The following is an 18151-nucleotide window of genomic DNA, read 5'->3' on the forward strand; positions in this document are numbered from 1 at the left end:
TTCTTCCTCCGAATGGGAAATGAATAACATCTTATCTATTGATATAGAGTGCAATCCGCTATACATGTTACTTGGGATACCGACTGGCCTTATTACTGATAAATATAAAGGGAAACTCAACAAAATGCTAACATTCTGTGCAAGTTCATTCTTTTGAACTGGATAACAGACACATTTCCTTCCAAAACATATTGGCATAATGTAAGGAGAAAATGCAGCTCTAAACTTTAACGTTATAGTCACGTAACGATAATAAAATGCTGTATTTTGTTTATTCGACGATCAGTCTACTATTCATTAAGGCTTTTGGAAAAACGAATATTCCCACGAAAAATCAGCAGATCATTTATTACATACAGAAACATGAAACAACAAAACAAAAAGGGGGTAGGTAAAATAACAACGGTTCATGTACATTGGATTCATCGATGTGCATACCCAAGGTAAGTGTGTGTCAACTTGAGTGATTTTGTACACAGCTCACTCTCCGTTCACATTACGGACCGCCTGGTGTAATGAAGTGCTTTTATAATACACCCGGCTGAAAATGGTCAACTGAATTGAAGAACTACTGTCTGTTTGTACGCAGGATCAAAAATGTATGTCTTGAGCTAAACCTGAAACGAAAAGAAAAAAACAAGCAAAGAAAACTTTTGCAGTGCTTGTGACCTCGGTCTCCTTCGGCCAACTGCCAACTCAAAAGAACAGTCCTCTCATCCTGCGGCCGATGCCCTGCCTGTCGTACAGGACGTTGAACTTGTTGATGAACTGGTTCATGCTGTTGCAGGTCTTGGTGATGGTGCCTAAGTAGGCCATGAGGCCCACGTCGTTACATTGCTGCAGGCAGACAGGAAGCAACATTACACTAAGCACTAGTTCACTAACACAATGGGTGAACCTGTCTGAGATCACCTGAAAATAGCTCATGAGCACATAGCGATTTACATTCCTAATGCTAATTTTTCTAATCTAAAGTTATCTCAATACAAAATTATCTCAACATAGAAGCATCATTCTTATGTAGACCATGTATTTTTGTGTTTGTTTCTATTAATAAAAGCCCATCTAGGGACAGACGCTGCAAATTAGCTTACACTAAAAATGTTATGAGACATCAGATGTTTAATTTTTATTTTATGCTCTATGTCTAATAAACATTGAATGAATGAGCCAAATGTGCATCTTCGATATCGATCTGACTGAGTTGGCATCTACCTACCTCAGCCAGTGTTTGCTCATGGCCAGCTCCACCATGATCAAGGGGCAAACATTTACCCCAGATTTTGATAATTTTATTTTCATTCAATTAATTTTATTTCCATTTCCTTCTCTAATACACACTCAGCACTTGCAAGCAGGTTGCCAGGAGAAGACGACGAAAAACACACTCACACAAAGAGCACTGTTGTTCACACTGCAAATGTATGCACTAATTACTTTTTTTTTAATGTGCCCCCAAAATATTGTAAATGCCCCCATTATCGCATTAATGAGCATGAAAAAGAGCGGTCGTGAGGTCACAGTGACCTTGAACTTTGACCACCAAAATCTAATCAGTTCATCCTTGAGTCCAAGTGGACGTTTGAGGCAAATTCGAAGAAATTCCCTCAAGGCGTTCCTGAGATATCGCGTTACTGAGCTTGAAAATGGCGTTCGTGAGGTCACAATGAACTTGACCTTTGACCACCAAAATCGAATCAGTTCATCCTTGAGTCCAAGTCGACGTTTGAGGCAAATTTGATGAAATTCCATCAAGGAGTTCCTCAGATATCGCGTTAACGAACATCTGACGGACGGACCGACGTACTTACGGACGGGCAACCCAAAACCATAATGCCTCTGGCCTGGCTATCGCCGGCGGAGGCATAAGAACGTTTTTAAATCAAATTTGCTTGTCATCGTCAATTTATAGCAGAATTTTGTTTTGTGAAAATCACCACATCATCACAATGTGAATCCACAGGAAAAACTATAATTACCACATAGCCCTAGCCATACATCACACTGTTCATGTGTAAAAGAAGCGAGAGTGCTCACATCGTAGAAGTCGGTCTTGAATTTGATGGTGCTGAGGACCGGCAGTCTGTGGCAGAGTGCGTTGGCTTCTCTAAGTATCTCGTGGTTGAACGGCACCTCTCCTGCGATACATAAAGGCGGACAGAAAGGAGGAAAAACAAAATGAGTAAAACACAGAAAACAGAAGGGTGAGGTGAGTTAACGCTGTCAATATAATATCATGGCAAACAGCGCTGTGCTATTACAGAGGTGTGTTCGAGGGGCCTCCCTTAATGTGGCGTCAGCGAGGAGAGGAAGCAACACCTAATTTGCCAACATCTGTTTTCCACTTATTTTCACATTCTTGCTCCTCCCCCACCACTCACCTGCTTCCACCGCTTTGACGTAATCCAGGATGATCCTCACCCTGCTGTGGAGCATCTTTATGGCGCTGTGCTGGGCTATAAGATGTTCGGCCACTAAGAGAGAGACAGACAGAAAGTATCCCAGTTAAGCCCAATCCACAATTTGCATGGAATAAGAGAGCCTTAGAGATGGGAGAGGAGCTCTTTCTTACTTTCTCTACTTCACACACCCAATTAAAACCCTTTGATCATTTTCCTTTTATCGATTTTTATTTGGGGCATTTCAGGTGGTGTAGGCCTACTTTTAACTTCACTTCTGATGGTGATCTATCCTTTCGGACTGGACTAGTTTTATCAGACAATTTTTACAGTGTAAATAACCAGAGCTAAGAGAGGTAGGAAACTTTACTGCCACGAGACCATGCAGTCAGATTTGGCTGCTGACACGGCAGATTCAGGAACGACTAAAATCAGAAATCCTACTATTTTATTATCATTACATTTGACTCCTGTTGAGTAATCCCATTCAAGTAGGGCTTTACACACATTTACAATCCAAGCACCCTTTCGGACTGGATTATAATAGCAAAGGACATAAATATATTAATACTCCTCTGTTACTTTACACATTGCTCCAGATTTTTTAATCAATCCCAAATTACAGACGGCAGTCAGACAAATACAAAACGGCATGCTTCTTGGTAATTAGGAAGTAGGGGGACCAACTAACACCCAAATCATCTGCAAATGATTTGAACCACAGAGGCGTCTCAATGGACAGGACTGGAATTATCTGAGAAACCGTCGATAACGGAGCCGAAAATATTACTGGAGATACTCTGAGGGGGAAATCACCAACATGGTCACACCGGACGAGATTAAAGTTAAGGAGTAGCTCAAGTGATAATTACAATTATCCCAAATACCCTGGGGAAATCCAGCCCTTCTGAATCTGAATCACTTTTATTGCCACAGTAGGTAATCGGATGACATACGAGGAATTTGTCTTATTGTAAGTATGCAGCGTAGCGGTCACATCAATAGTCAGTAGACAACAAAATTCAGAAAGACAAATCACAAAAAAAAATCTAAAGCGCAGTATGTGTGTGTAATATACATATAACACACACAAGAATCAGAAGATGGCAGTGACGTATGATAGGGGGGACGGGGATGGGGTTTAAGGAATGTGGCCTATGGAAGTCCCTTGTTCAGGACGACCATGGTCCATTGTGGCCCAGCCATCCAGAGCTTATCTGCTGTTGTCCTGAGCCTGATGGACTGCTGCACTCCCCAGTCCATCCCTATCATCTTTAATGCTGAGTGCAAAGCATCTGCATATCCCACTCATAAATACAAACAAATAAACAAAATACTCATAAATGTACTACTGAAACAGAGCTAAAAACATGTTTTAGTATCCCAACTTACCCAATTTATATGAGCAAACTAAAAACAATACTTCATTACTAATGGCTTATTGCTAACAGCTTTTTGGCTTGCACTTGAACTCATTCACCCTTCAACCCTAAGAAGAGTAGTGACAGCCTCTCTTACCTGTTGAGTTTTCTCCTGTGCCGGTGGCCGTCATTCGAGCTACATGGTCGACGCCAATCCTCTCTGCCTCTTCTGTGGCCAGAGTGTATGTCAGCTCAGCAAATAACATGGTAGCCTAGGATAACACAATTCCTGTTAGATTAAATTTAGATGATACCCATTGGGAAATTGGGTCACTATAGCAGCAAAAGATAGAGATGAGAATACAAAATAATTACAACCACAAAAATTGACTGAAGATGGCCTGGCAAATGGCCTGCATTTATATAGCGCTTTTATCCAAAGCGCTTTACAATCAGTAGGTACATTCACCCATTCACACAGACATTCATACACCGATGGGGGCAAGCTACCACGCAGGGTTCTGGCACAACATCGGGAGCAATTTGGGGTTCAGTATCTTGCCCAAGGATCCAAAGCGATTAGTGGACGACCCGTTCTACCTCCTGAGCTACAGCCAACCAGATAAAGATATAGTGTCTTTGTCTTGCTAAAACATGACTCCTGCTGGTTTGAGAGAGTTGCAGCTATGTTTACTATTGGGATTAACAGATTAGCAGATATTTGCCGTTTAAAGATCTACCAGTTTACACCAAATCAGGGTTTTCAAAGCTTATTGCAATATGTATGTTCAATAGAAACAGTACCTCGCCATTGATGATGTCGATCACAGATTCATAAACGCTAACAGGAAGCTGAAGGAGGAAAAGACACATTGTTTAACATACTTTAACCATGACACACACATGCTCTTGCAATGGAAAAATCTCTGGGACTCACATCCGTGTGTTTGGTCAGTGGGTTGAGCTTGAGAAAGAGAGGGCTCTCAATGATCTCACACACCTGGCAGAGAAGAGGGAAAATTTACTATACAGACTATACACAATTATATACACAATTTACTAAACAGACTATGAGCTGATGTGACTCTCACAACCCACAACAAATAAAACTCAAACATATCCCTTTTAAATGACACTAAAGCCGCCAAAGGTAGGTTTTACAAGTTATCGTTTTGTTTGAATTCAGCAAAAGTAATCCCCAGGAATGAGAGAAATAATATGTCTGAAATTTAGCAAAAACGATAACGCTGTTGCACCGCTATTGGCTTTCAAAGAAAATCTCATCAATTGGGCAAACCACCCAGCTACCATCCTTTCTCCCCTCTGCTCACCAGCTGCCCACACCATCCCAGTATGGGATGTTTCCAAAAGTCTCCAGGCTGTCAAAGTCAGCAAAGCACCCGGCCCTGAATTAATGCCCCAGAAAATCTTGAAAGAGTTTGCTTGTGAGATCACATATAACAACCACAAAGGCTATGCGCGGCCGACACGGGTTTGAATCTGACCCGTGGTCCTTTGCCACATGTCATCACTCTCTCCCCACTTTTTTTTTTACTATGTTATTTTACTACTGCATTTTATTCTGTTTTGCATTGTACTACTGCTTATAATGTAATGTGTTATGTGTCTGGACCCCAGGAAGACTAGTGGTCATCTTGGTGGCAGCTAATGGGGATCCTTTTAAATAAACAATAAACCTTTGCTGTCTGCCTAACTGTCCTGTCGAAGGCAAAAACAAATGCCCCCCCCCCCCCCAAAAAAACAATAACAAAACATGCATTTCATCGTCATCATGACCACCAGTGAAGCAATTGTGATGTCATCATTGACGATCGAGTCATCGATGACATCATCAGTGGGAAGCAGAGAAGGAAATGCCGATGATGTCACAATGGCTCTGTGAGTGTGAAGGCCTAAAAACGTAAAATATTGTTCTTTCCCCCCTCATTTCTTTTTAGCACCAGATTCATCCCCTGAGGCGATCGCAGCAACGGTGCACCTTGAAACTCCAGACAGACAGCTCTCCAATAGTAGTAAGATGTATGTAAATTGGTGTGTGATTTCACTCTGGAAATGGCTGTGAAGCACTAATCAAACCTACTACCACTAGAAAACTTGTGTCGATTTCCAATGGCTGGGCGGGTGTTGGAGCGAGGGGAGAAATGGGTTAAGGGTGTTCATCTGCCTGCTTTTCTTGGCCATGGCTTTAACCTTTGCCTACCTGCTTGTGAATGTGGATATCTGATTGGTCGGGGGGACCGCCTGTGGTGTACCAGCCCAAGAACTCCATTTCTTTAAAGACCTGTTTAACTGGGAGACAAGAGGGAATATTACAACTAGGAGGTTTTTCAGCAACCACATTAGACTTTACTACCTAAGGAAAATTGGAACTTATGCATATTCATTTACACAGGATCCAATGTCTACTATGCCTTGGTCGATGAAACAAGGGTGAGCGCCTGTGTAGCGATCTCACTCGGATGTTACTTGAAAAGCAACTTGGGTGGGTGACAGCAGGTGACACCACACCAATAAACCACTTACATTGTTCCTCCTTGGTATAGTAGTACTCCTTGTCAATATGTGCTCGGTCATCTACGGTGTGGGACAGCAACTCAAAGGAGTTCATCACCTCGATGTTTCGGCCCTCCTGCTTCCCAATCAGGGCTCCAATCACTGAACATGAGAAGAAAGACCATGAATTATTTATTGTGCGACTACTGATTTCTTCCACTCATTTATAGAACAAATCAACTCAACTGTGTCATGGGATAAGAGAGAAACGTTTATTTAAGCGGTCTTTGTTGTGTAAACTTATAATAATAATAGTACTGGGTGGCAGCATCTGGATCGGTATTGTGTCTTGATGTGAAGCTAGAAAACACTTGGTGCGTTTACAAAGAGTGAACATAAAATTACCCTGCCCAAAGTTTCCTGCCTAGCTGCCTCATAATCAACAGAGATCACTCTTGTTTGTGATCTTACTATCTCAAACTACAAGTATTTATTCTACAAAGAAGTTGTGACTTGTCATTCTTTGGCAAAACAACAACACAGAAAACATGTTTCCCCCAGCCAAGGCAAACCGTTTTTACGGCATACAAACTTTGGCACAACTTACCCTGCATTGGTCGGCCCTCCTGCGAGCGGATGCGGATCCAGTGATCTGATATGTTGAGGATGACGAGGGGATGCAAGGCCACAGAAACGCTCCCGGTGACCCCCGCTGCCATAACACTGGGGCTGGCTACAGTCAGACAGAAGCAGAACAAACTGTTATTACATACTAGTTAGGCTTAAACGCTATAGCAGCTAAAACAAAACACTATGATATGACAAGCTAAACTAGCTGGACGGCGGGGGTCTACCGGTGGTTATTTTGGATTTAGTTGTTAGAAGAATGTTTTCTTTGGTTTTCATATGACAGTAGACCTCATTCACGTAACGTTACTGACGCAAACTCCAGTGTAATAGCATTATTATAAAGCAACACTGATTCAAACAAACTAATGTTAACGTTAATGATTTTGTTGACAGCTTACAGCAAAACGTTACAGTACGCTCTGCTTGTTAACATGTTAGCAAGCTAACTACTAGGCGTAACACCATACTCCACTTCGCTATGAGTACAGACACAGAAAATCAATACTGCACGTTACTATTTGCATGCAAGTTCATTCTAATATCACAACGAAATTATGAAATTACTATGAAACACTTGCCTGCCCCATCCACTTCCATTCCTCCACCATTGCTCGTCGCCATCTTGTCCGATAGACCGCGCAGGCGCAGTGGATCGTTATTTAAAAGGCGCAATTTCAGAGAGAGGACGCAGGGCGGCACTGTTGATACATTGAAATGTTTTAATATCCGTTATACATCTTTTTATTTAGCTCAGTGTTATACATCATGAATTTACCAAGTACTTGTAGTTAGCGATACAGGCATCGATATACATATTTTATTGAGCATAAATATTTACCAGAGCATGAGGATGGGAATTTATCTTTCTGGGCTGCATGGCGTCACGTGACTTGCAATACCGAGCTTGGCCACTATGTTCAATTTGCCTCACAGCCTGGCGCTGTTCCTGGGGGCTTGATTTGACCCGAAACCTGCTGACTACCGCTAGGTCCTGTTGTCATTATGGGAATCGTTTCTTCAGGATTCCTCATTCGAACGCAACGTGTGCGTCGGGATATTTAGTCCGTGTTCAAGAGTTTTGTTTACAAAATGGAAGAACTCAAAACCTGTAATCTAGACTACTTCCCAGAGAACATTTTAATTGATGTTTTATCGTATCTTAGTGTACGAGAGCTCGTCAGAGCTGGAAGGTAAGGGAAATAGAACGTTTACTGGCATTATTGTTAGTTCTCCGTCGTGTGTAAAGAAAAGTCAGAACCCCCTTTGTTATATGACATGTCACATGATTATATATTTAACTGTGTTCTTTCAGAGTGTGTAAAAGATGGAGACGTCTTGTTAAAGACCAAAGACTATGGAGACTTGTTGATCTCACTGCATGGAAAGGGGTAAGATTGTGTCTGGTAATTATAGTTACCAGGTAAAGGTACATTATAGTTTAAGATTCAAGTAAGTTACATTCACTGTTTAATTTAGCCTAATATTACTTAGTTGACATTATAATAAGTATAATAATATACTAGACATAAAAACATAGTAATTGGCTGTTGAAATAGATTGTATTACAGAATAGTTGTTTCTATCCAAATATTGACACAAAATCTTTCTCTTCTGCCCCACTCTGCCTCTCGATCTCCCTCCGTCTGTCTCCTCACTCAAATACACACACTGGTATGTGTCTACTCCTCGATGGCATGGACTGTGTGTGGTGTCCATTGTGGGCCAGGTGACATCCCGCATACTCTGGGTTCTGGTCCGTCAGTACCTGGGTTGCGGGCTAAGATGCTTGCGGCTGCGTGGTTTGCTGCTCTCGGCCAGAGGAGGCATCTTTCTATCAGAGTCTTGGCTCAAAGCTTTGTCCGCCAAGTGCCCACGTCTGCGCAAACTCTATCTACTGCACACAGACCTGAGAGGCCTGCCCAGCTGCCAGCTCCTGCCCCCGACTTTGCAGGTGCTAGAGTTGCGTGGCTGCGAGCTGCCTCCCGGCTTCTTTAACCAGAGCCTCCCTAGTAAACCTGCTGGTCCTCAAGATAGGGGAGAGACCACATCTAATGTTGGTGCTCAGCAACAAGGACGGAACCAGGCAGGAAAAGGGCTTGCCTCTCCACCAGGGATTGCTATTGAGAGGTTAGTCCTCAACAATGTGCCCTCTTTCACAGACCAACATCTGCAGAGTCTCACGTCATGGCAGAGGCTCAGTCGTCTGGAGCTGCGCGACACCTTTCGTGTGACCGCCAATGGGCTCAGGACCTCTGCCGCCAAGGACACGGTCTCTGGTGTGGAAGGCCTTTCCAGGCTCAAGTTTCTGGAAATAGGCGTCACTGGGCGCCATGGCTACCAGTTGCAGATGGCCTCCCTGGGGCTCGGGGCAGGGTGGCTGGGGTTGGAGGAGCTGAGTCTGGGTGGGAAGGAGGTAGGGCCGGGCCTGCTGTGTGCCAGCCGTCTAAAGGACCTCCACCGCCTGTGCCTGTGGGCCTGCACACTCAGCGAGATGCAGATACTGCGGAGCTGCAGGATGCTCCGTGAGCTCCGGCTGCTGGAGTTTTCGGATGTGTTCTTCCAGCCACGGCAGTGTCCGCCGGACGCGGAGGGGGAAGGCGGGGGCGAGGAAGAGCGGGAAGGTGGGGAAGCTGTAGCTGAAGCCAGTGACAATGACGACAACAAGAAACTAGATGTGAATGACCCCATTCCAAGTCTGCGTCGCTCGCTGGCTGGCCTGCTGCCGCGCTGTACACTAGTCTTCACCAACTGCTCTGTTCAGATCAATTCAGACTAAATTTACACGCAGCTTCAGATTACTTTGTATTTAACTTTTCTAGGAAAAATGGTACCATTTCCTTCTCTTTAGTTTTAACACTTGCGTGACTATATTCTTGCTATCCAAATTATTGCTCACATAAAAATAAAAGCCTGACATGCATACAAAAATGCAGTATTGTATTTTCACTCAGCATACTCTTTAAACTCAGTTGTGGTATAAAACAAATGAAAGGAAATGTTGCTGCTAGATTGTGAACCCACAAGCAGATGTGAGCTACAAATGTAGAGCACCGAAGCTTATTGTTGGCGGTGATCCACTTGTGTCCCGTTCCAACTCCTAAACAACTCATCCTGTCACAATACTGTTTGTGTATGATTCTGGTTTTGGTGTCACAGAAGCATTGATATTGATGATATTGTCACGTATGTCGACATTCATTCAAGTAATCTGACTTAATCATGCCCCTCCCCCCATCCCCCCCCCTACATGCTTATTTGAAATGATAAGAAAAAGTTAATTGTGAATGTCTCTTGTATTTTGAGAAAACTGCTTTAGATGGTCATACTGCAATATTTGTAGATGTGTTGAAGGAGGAATAGCAGGGAAGATGTGTGCTCTTGACATAAACTATTGAAATTAAAGCACTATTAAGAAGGTAGAAATGATCATTGCGAAACTGGGGGGAAACTTTTTTCTATTTTGAATAAATCCTAATCCTAAATCCCAATCCTAAAGTATCCTGTCGTCTTTGTCTCGTAAATCGATTGCATTATTCTCTCAAATCTTACATGGAGTTTTGAGTATTTTGGTCCAAAGACTTCAAACTGTTGATCAACAAGTATGCATATAGCAACTCATGCCTGCTACTCCCATGGATGTGGACACTACATCCATTTGTTGTGAGAAGCAGCCACTTGCCGCACATGCTGTAGGATGAGAACGAGAATGCAATTCAATCGTCATATTAAGCAGTGTATATTTGTTTGTCATTCTTTGTCACTGTTTATTGTTTAAATACAAAAAAAAAAAAAAAAATCCTAGCAGGGGGGGGGGGGTTGACTGACATTAGCAAGCACCAATGACACGTTTCCTCTCAAAGGTTTTCTGACCAATGGGAACTTTCTGTGTCGAGCAGCGACTAGTAACCCTGCTTGCAAGATGGATAACCTTGTGAGATCAATTGGCGACTAGAGCCTGGTGACGCGAGGTTACATAGTGAAAAGGTGGGATGGGGACACTGGGCAGAAGATACTATAGGGTTCAAAAGACAGTTACAGCACATGGTATTTATGGGAGAAATCGAAGGGAGGTGGTAGTTCTATCCAGGCTAAGATTTGATCACACTGGTTTAAATGAGACTATTTTGGGAAAAGTAAATTCACAAGACTGCGCACACTGTAATATTGTTGAAAACACTGAGCACATATTAATGCTGTGATAAATATAATGAAGAAAGAAAGGGTAAGTTTGCAACAAAGGGTGAGAGAGGCTTGGTGAGGATGGGATTTGAAAGGGATATTGGGAACAAAAGGAGATAAGGTGTGGATTACACAGAGGGGTGATTGAATTCTTAAAAGTTACAGGGTTGTTTAATAGAATTGAGTTTTTCGTCTTTTTTTTTCTTTCTTTTATTTAATTTCATTCATAGACTGATGTAGGAAAAAATATATCCTGTATTGCATACTCCGGTACAATAGGTGGCGGTATGCTCCTTAATAATTGGATTGCAATCTGCCATAAAACGCAAAGAAGAAGAAGGTTAAGTAGCGACGCGAGTGACGCGACCAATCGCGAACGTCAAGAGAGCCTTTTTGAAAACTTTGGCGGCCGAGGGGGAAGACAGCTTGTTCAAACGACTGTGAGCTGTGCATACACAGTAATATCCGAGTAGCAAGGCCAGAGCGTTACTGGACAATTATTTGCTACGATGCAGGTATTCCAGGTAAGGTTTTTGGTTAAAAGCGAAATAACGATGTCTGGTACCTGATGCTTTCTCACGATTTCAGTCGTCAAGTGCCTTGTGACGCCGTTTTAGCTAACGCTAGATCTGATCAGCAGTGCTAACATAACGATAGCTTTGCACATTTTTGCATAGCAGCGTTAGCTAACGTTACTAAATAATATAAGTCCCACGTTACAACGAAACACCAATATACAGGTACGAAATATGGCAAACGTTAGCTAACCCAAACTAACGTTACCCAGCACAGATCAATAACCGTATTTAGCTATAGCCGCTGCGTTAGGTCAGGTTAGTTGCTTTAGCGTTAGCTGAACATCCTGTTAGCTAGCTCCGTAGCTACATGCTATGCTGTGCGTTAGAGTTGCCCTTTGTCATTGTCTGAATTAGCTGCAGTCGGCTTGAAAATAATGACAAGTCTGTTTTATGAAGAAAAAAACACGCTAAAATCTGTGTGATGTGTCTTGTTTTCTTTTCAGGATAAGGAAAATCAAGAACCTGGTAGACTATTCCAAAGACCAGTAAGTTTTAATGTAACGTTAATGAGATTAACGTTAACTTCAACCTTACCTATGACCTTTTTTTTGTTGCAAGAAAACCTATGTATTTGACATGAAGATGACATCATTATATTAAGAAGTTAAACTTAACTAGCGTTATTTGTCAAATTGTGTCTGAATCACTGTTGTTACCCGCCTTCATGAAACCGGTAGTGCCAAGAGAGTGACAGACGATTGAGGATGCTTTACTACTAGTAACTAACGTTAGTTACTAACTGTTACTTTTTTGGTGTATGTCTTCTCCAGAATCAGCTCGCAACAAGCATGGTTGCAGGCCCACAGCGTGTCCAGATAGTGAGCACAGACAGAAATGCAATCACAGGTAAGGTTACCTCCGGCTCTCCTCATAAACAGACATTAATACGGTATACACAACCGGAAAATTTGCCTTTTTGACTGTATCCTCGTTTCTAGGCCCTGGGAGAGTCGCTGCAACCATCACCTCACCCCCTAAGTGAGTATATTATTCTCGCATGCACACCTCTCCACATTGTTTGAGTCTGTCTCCCAACACTGCTTTTTTGGATTTATCCCAAAAATGGGCACACAATTCAGAGCATTGTTACTTATGGGGCCATGTATTGCTTTACAGTTTTGTTTTGTTTATCACATTCTTTCAATCTGCTAAGTGGTGGCCTGTACACATTACAAATATTTAACACCAGAATATTTGTATCCATCCTTCACTTTTCATCAGGAAATTCACTATCAACGACTTTGACATTGGTCGCCCGCTGGGGAAGGGCAAATTCGGCAATGTCTACCTTGCAAAGGTGAAGAAAGGGGATGCCATTGTGGCTCTGAAGGTGCTGTTCAAGTCCCAGATGGAGAAGGAGGGCGTAGAACATCAGCTGAGACGAGAGATTGAGATTCAGGCCCATCTCCAGTTAGTATCTTGAAAAATATTTGTTGTTGAGCTAATTTGTTGAGCCCTGCACACTTACTCCTAGCTGTAGTTTAATAAGGTAAAAAATTTGACATTTGAGTCTCAATTTTTTCCCCTTATTAAACTAGGCTTGGAGTAAGTGTGCAGGCTCCATCTCTTTTCACTGATACAGCTATTTCTGCTATAGTCTTGCACCTATACTGTATACAGATGTGTGTATAATCTCACCCTTTCAACTTGAGCTAATTTGTTGCCCAAACAAATTCTACATTTATTAAAGGTACACTATGCAGCATTTTCCTAATAAAATAAAAGGATTTATTTGTATAGACTCATAAAAAAACACCCCCTCTCAATCATTACTTATGACCCAGTAGATTAGAAGTATGTGGTGGTGTATTTACGGTATCTGCAGAGAGCCTGCAATCCTACGACTGGTAATCTTAGGACTTCAAAGGTCATGAGCTGGGCGGTGACGTCATCAGAGCTGGTATTTCCCATTCCAAACTCGTAGGAGCCTCAGCAGCCCCACCCTCAAAAATCGAAGATGGCTGTGCAGCGCAACAACAGTAGTAGTAATCGTAGTAACATTATTTAGCACTTCTGTTTTGTTTGTGTCTCATTAAATCAGCTGTACACACAGCACTGCCTAACTTCTATCTGTGTGGACATGAGGCTGCAGTGTTTGTATGCCGCGAAATGCCATGTTGTCAATTGTTATTGCTAACAATGGCTAGCCTGGCTAGCGACTGGATCTGACCAATGAACAGTGAACTTCCCAGCTCAAGTTTTCTGCAAATGGAACGCTAACAAGACGGATGTGATGTCATTTAGCCTCCACATCCCAGTTATTTTGGGATAGAGGAACGCACGATAGGGACTTTTCTGGGCTACAACCTTTGTGAAGTACCCCCATGTGGGGGGTGTGGCCCCCAGGCAATAACAACGCACAGTCTGTTCTCATTTAAAGGTTGCGTGAAGCTGGCTCGATCACTGCTCCCTCTCTCGCTAGTAGAGCCGGAGAGGAGCCAACTTTGAATGCTGCATGAGTGTGTGTTTACAAACAGCAACTGAGGATTCCTGCATAGTGTGCCTTAACAGGGTTCCCATAGTCAATGGAAAACCTGGTAAAGTCATCCAGACAGAGAAACACAACTTAGAAATACATAACCAACAATAATAGTATTTACAAAAGAAAGCTGCAATAGGTACAGTGATAACTTTGAGGGGACAGCTGTCTCACAACACAGAATTGTTTTCATGAAAAATTCACGTTTCATTTCAATAGCTTCCATGTAATGTGATGCAGATGATTCAGAACTGAATTTCAGCTTGTGTGTTTGTATTACTGAAGCAGTGGCTTTTTTACGCTAACCTCTCTAGGGACTGTCATGGATATCTTGCATGCAAATTATATTTTTTTCGTTTGTGCGACCGTCAACTTTTAATTGTTTAGTTGTGTGTTGAGTTTGTTCAACCAGGGGTTTTATGTTGCTACATTTCCCCCAAAACATGTCCTGTGTTTTGTTTTAGCATCTAGCTTTAAACAAATGATTTATCAGGTTCATACAGATTCGTACAACTCAAACAGTGATTTTGATCTTGTGTCACAAATGTGTTGACTTTACGTTGTAACCTCTGTCAGGTTACTTTTGCCTTGTTTCAGAAACATGGCTAGTGATTGTATGAAGGTGACGCGTAATGTAATTTCTCTGCTTTCGTCACAGACACCCCAACATCCTGGCCTTCTACAATTACTTCCATGACCGCACGCGCGTTTACCTGGTGCTTGAGTATGCCCCACGGGGTGAAATGTATAAGGAGCTGCAGAAATATGGGAGATTTGATGAACAACGTACTGCCACAGTAAGTCATTGTTGCTTTCAAAAGGCTATGTTTGCAAATTGTCCTGTTGGTTGTCCGTGAGTCTACTTTGTTGATGGTTACAGGTGGACAGTAATTCTCACTATATGAATCCTCACTATATCCTGTATTTGAGTGGGAGTTAAGGCAGTAAGGCACATGACTGGTTGTCATTAGAGTTTGGATGTTGAACTGACTGGTGTGATTGAATATGATTATGGTTATTCTGGATTACTTTTAAATGGTAAAGGGACTGCACTTATATAGCGCTTTTCTAGTCTACTGACCACTCAAAGCACTTTACACACATTCACACACCGATGGCAGCAAGCTACCACGCAGGGTGCTGGCACAACCATCAGGAGCATTTTGGCGTCAAGTATCTTCCCCAAGGACACTTCGACATGCGGACTGGAGGAGCCGGGCATCGAACCACGGACCTTCTGATTCGTGGACGACCCACTCTACCTCCTCAGCCACAGCCAGCTTTGGTTGTCATTAGTTTGGATGTTGAGCTGATTGGTGTGATTTAATATGATTATGGTTATTCTGGATTACGTTTAGCATTTGGTGATGTGATCTAATGACTCTAGCCTTTTTATATTTTCAGTTTATGGAGGAGATGTCTGATGCTCTGATATACTGCCATGAGAGGAAAGTGATTCATCGTGACATCAAGCCAGAGAATTTGCTCCTTGGCTATCGTGGAGAGCTGAAAATTGCAGATTTTGGCTGGTCGGTCCATGCACCGTCTCTGAGGTGAGGGAACTACAGTCATAACTTTACTCAATAATGATAATACATTATTGGGAAAGTCTTAGTAATTACAAGTGACTGTTAGTGATACTGTAGTGTATTTATGTCCATTAATGTATACATGACCTAAAAAGAATACACCAAAATGTAATCTGTTTACCCTTGAGTCCAAGTGGATGTTTGAGCCATTTATTTTTTTTGGTCGGTAAAAAATATGCTTGGGCGGTGGACAGGGTTCATACTAAATCTTGAAAGTTTCGAAAATGCTTTATTTTAATTTTAACTCGTGTTTTCAAGGTTAGGGATATGCTTGAATTTGAATATACTCCTTAGTGCTTGATTTTCAACATAATCTGGTGTTTCATCGACACAATTTCAAAGACTTTTCAAGCAATAAAGCCTGGGGGAAAAAGAGATGAAAACAAAATGTATCCACCACAGGTTACCTAATGCCTATGAGAGAGATGAAAACAAAATGTATCCACCACAGGTTACCTAATGCCTATGAGAGACCACAACAACAGCCAATGACAGGAAGAAAGCTTGGCCCAGCACTAAGGAAGAAAGTGTATCAAACTTGGCCCAGCGCTACTGATGACATAAACATTTTATCATGTGAATTTTGAGATTACAGAGGTGCACTCAGACTCAGAGATTCTGCTACGCTAAATCCAAGCAACTTTTAAGGACCCCTTTATGAATCTAAGCACTTTCAAGTCCTTGATTATTTTTTCTTAAATCCAAGTACTTTCCAGACCTGTGCCAACCCTGAACTGTATGCACTTTATTTGTTAAGTGCCCATGAAATTGTGTAAATGTCCCAATCTTTTTTTAGACAGTGGGGCAAAAGTTGCCCCCAAAATACATTTTTTAAATTCCCTGCACTGGTTTTCCTTATTGGCAGAACTTTGCTGGTTAAATGTTAATGTCCGGTCAGTGTTGACCCTTAATAGCTTGACAGCATCCCATGCTCAACTTTTGTTTTGAACTCCTCTAGGCGTCGTACCATGTGTGGGACACTGGACTACCTGCCCCCAGAGATGATTGAGGGACACACCCACGATGAGAAGGTGGATCTGTGGTGCCTCGGGGTCCTCTGCTACGAATGTTTGGTTGGCGCCCCGCCTTTCGAAACAAGCAGCCATACAGACACTTACAAAAGAATTACAAAGGTTAGCAATGCTCTCCTTTTTGCTTTTGGAGTCCAGTGCACACAATTTGAGAAATGTTGTGCTTATGCAAGTGGTGGTTTGGATTAGGCTGTCATGCAGGAACAACAGTTTCAACCAACTGGATTGGTCAAAATGTTAATTGCCATAAAGCATGGCTAGCTTTGCACTTCTGTCAAAGATGGTACTGGTTCGTCACATGCTAATTCTTGTGGTAAACAAGGCTACTTCACTCTATCTTACTCTCTGCTGCTCCCAGGTACTATTGCTGTACCATGCTGCTGTAGCCTGTACCAGTTAATTTATGTACCTTCCTCTGCCATACCTTTATTTCCTTGGGAGACTTGGGTGCCAAGTATCTTGAACTAGACCTCAGTTTGCATCATGTCTACCTCTCTGTCCCCTTTTCTCTTTTTGTCCAGCTCCTCTGGGCTGCACAGCGTCCTCGCCTCCCATGAAACATGTTTAAATGAGTGGAAAACTTAATCAGTAAACATTGTAATGTGATGAGAGATATGGGTTTAATTAAATAAACAAATGCCATCTGGCTGTTTCCAGGTGGATTTGACGTTCCCCAGCATCATCACAGACGGCCCTCGTGACCTGATCTCCAAGCTGCTCCGCCACAGCCCGCGCGCTCGCCTCCCACTAAAGGGTGTCCTTGAACACCCATGGGTGCGCAGCAACTCACGCCGCGTCTTACCCCCGGCCTATGCTACCAAGTAGCCCTGAACCCACCCAGCCTGCTTTCCACCTGGAGATGCCATCACTCAGGAGAGACTCGTGGCCAGTGTTTCTGCTCTTCACTGCCCTGGCTTTCACACTGTCTTTCTGACACATTTTATAACCAATGGGTAGAAACACTACCCACTTGTTTCATACTGTACAGTCTTTATATATGTGGTATTTTTCAATGTCTAGTGCAGACGTTTTCAAAGTGACTTTGAAATCCCCTGGTCTAGTGGGATCTGCAGTTTTTCAGTTTTAGGTGTTATGTTTTATGTTAAGGGGTGTTTTTTGGTTTTTATCTAGGCCTATCTTGAATTTCTAATAAATATTCAAAATGTTGTAAAGGCTTGTTGTGGATAATGTTCTCTACTAAGGTTCTTGCTTGTTATTGAAAATGTAACATTAGTTGCTAGAATGAAGCAATACACCAACATCAAATTGTTTACTAGTTCCGTTGCATTAGGGCAAGCTGCCGGAATGGCTTCAATGTCTGGCACAGATTGTAGATATGCGTGGATGTAACGTTAATGTAATCGACGGACAAAAGTTACTGAGGTTGATAT

The 18151-nt window shown here is 42.4% G+C and overlaps 3 protein-coding genes across 4 annotated transcripts; 2 read left to right on the forward strand and 1 right to left on the reverse strand.

Annotated features, from left to right (window-relative positions):
• Positions 1-332: 332 nt before the first annotated feature.
• cops6 (COP9 signalosome subunit 6) lies at positions 333-7549 on the reverse strand. 2 transcript variants are annotated; one of them, XM_083652021.1, is made up of 10 exons: positions 7479-7549; positions 6882-7003; positions 6305-6436; positions 5982-6070; positions 4698-4760; positions 4565-4612; positions 3918-4032; positions 2382-2474; positions 2038-2138; positions 333-837 (listed from the first exon to the last, which is right to left on the reverse strand). In XM_083652021.1, the coding sequence occupies exons 1-10, from the start codon at positions 7523-7525 to the stop codon at positions 697-699; spliced, it is 951 nt and encodes a 316-aa protein (XP_083508147.1). In that variant the 5' UTR covers positions 7526-7549; the 3' UTR covers positions 333-696. The 2 variants fall into 2 exon arrangements, with proteins under 2 accessions (XP_083508147.1, XP_083508146.1); XM_083652020.1 differs by having other exon boundaries at positions 6882-7007; positions 7483-7522.
• Positions 7550-7984: 435 nt separating this feature from the next.
• Positions 7985-10372, forward strand: LOC310790341 (F-box/LRR-repeat protein 12). Its single transcript, XM_083652018.1, has 3 exons — positions 7985-8094; positions 8217-8292; positions 8631-10372. Exons 1-3 carry the CDS (start codon positions 7994-7996, stop codon positions 9678-9680), a joined length of 1227 nt encoding a protein of 408 aa, XP_083508144.1. The 5' UTR covers positions 7985-7993; the 3' UTR covers positions 9681-10372.
• A 1108-nt stretch (positions 10373-11480) lies between these two features.
• aurkb (aurora kinase B) lies at positions 11481-17901 on the forward strand. Its single transcript, XM_083652019.1, has 9 exons — positions 11481-11607; positions 12105-12146; positions 12432-12507; positions 12600-12639; positions 12883-13071; positions 14799-14937; positions 15545-15693; positions 16688-16862; positions 17418-17901. The coding sequence occupies exons 1-9, from the start codon at positions 11593-11595 to the stop codon at positions 17583-17585; spliced, it is 993 nt and encodes a 330-aa protein (XP_083508145.1). The 5' UTR covers positions 11481-11592; the 3' UTR covers positions 17586-17901.
• Positions 17902-18151: the final 250 nt, after the last annotated feature.

Source organism: Poromitra crassiceps (assembly GCF_964638095.1).
Source record: "Poromitra crassiceps genome assembly, chromosome: 15".
Lineage (NCBI taxonomy): Eukaryota > Metazoa > Chordata > Actinopteri > Beryciformes > Melamphaidae > Poromitra > Poromitra crassiceps.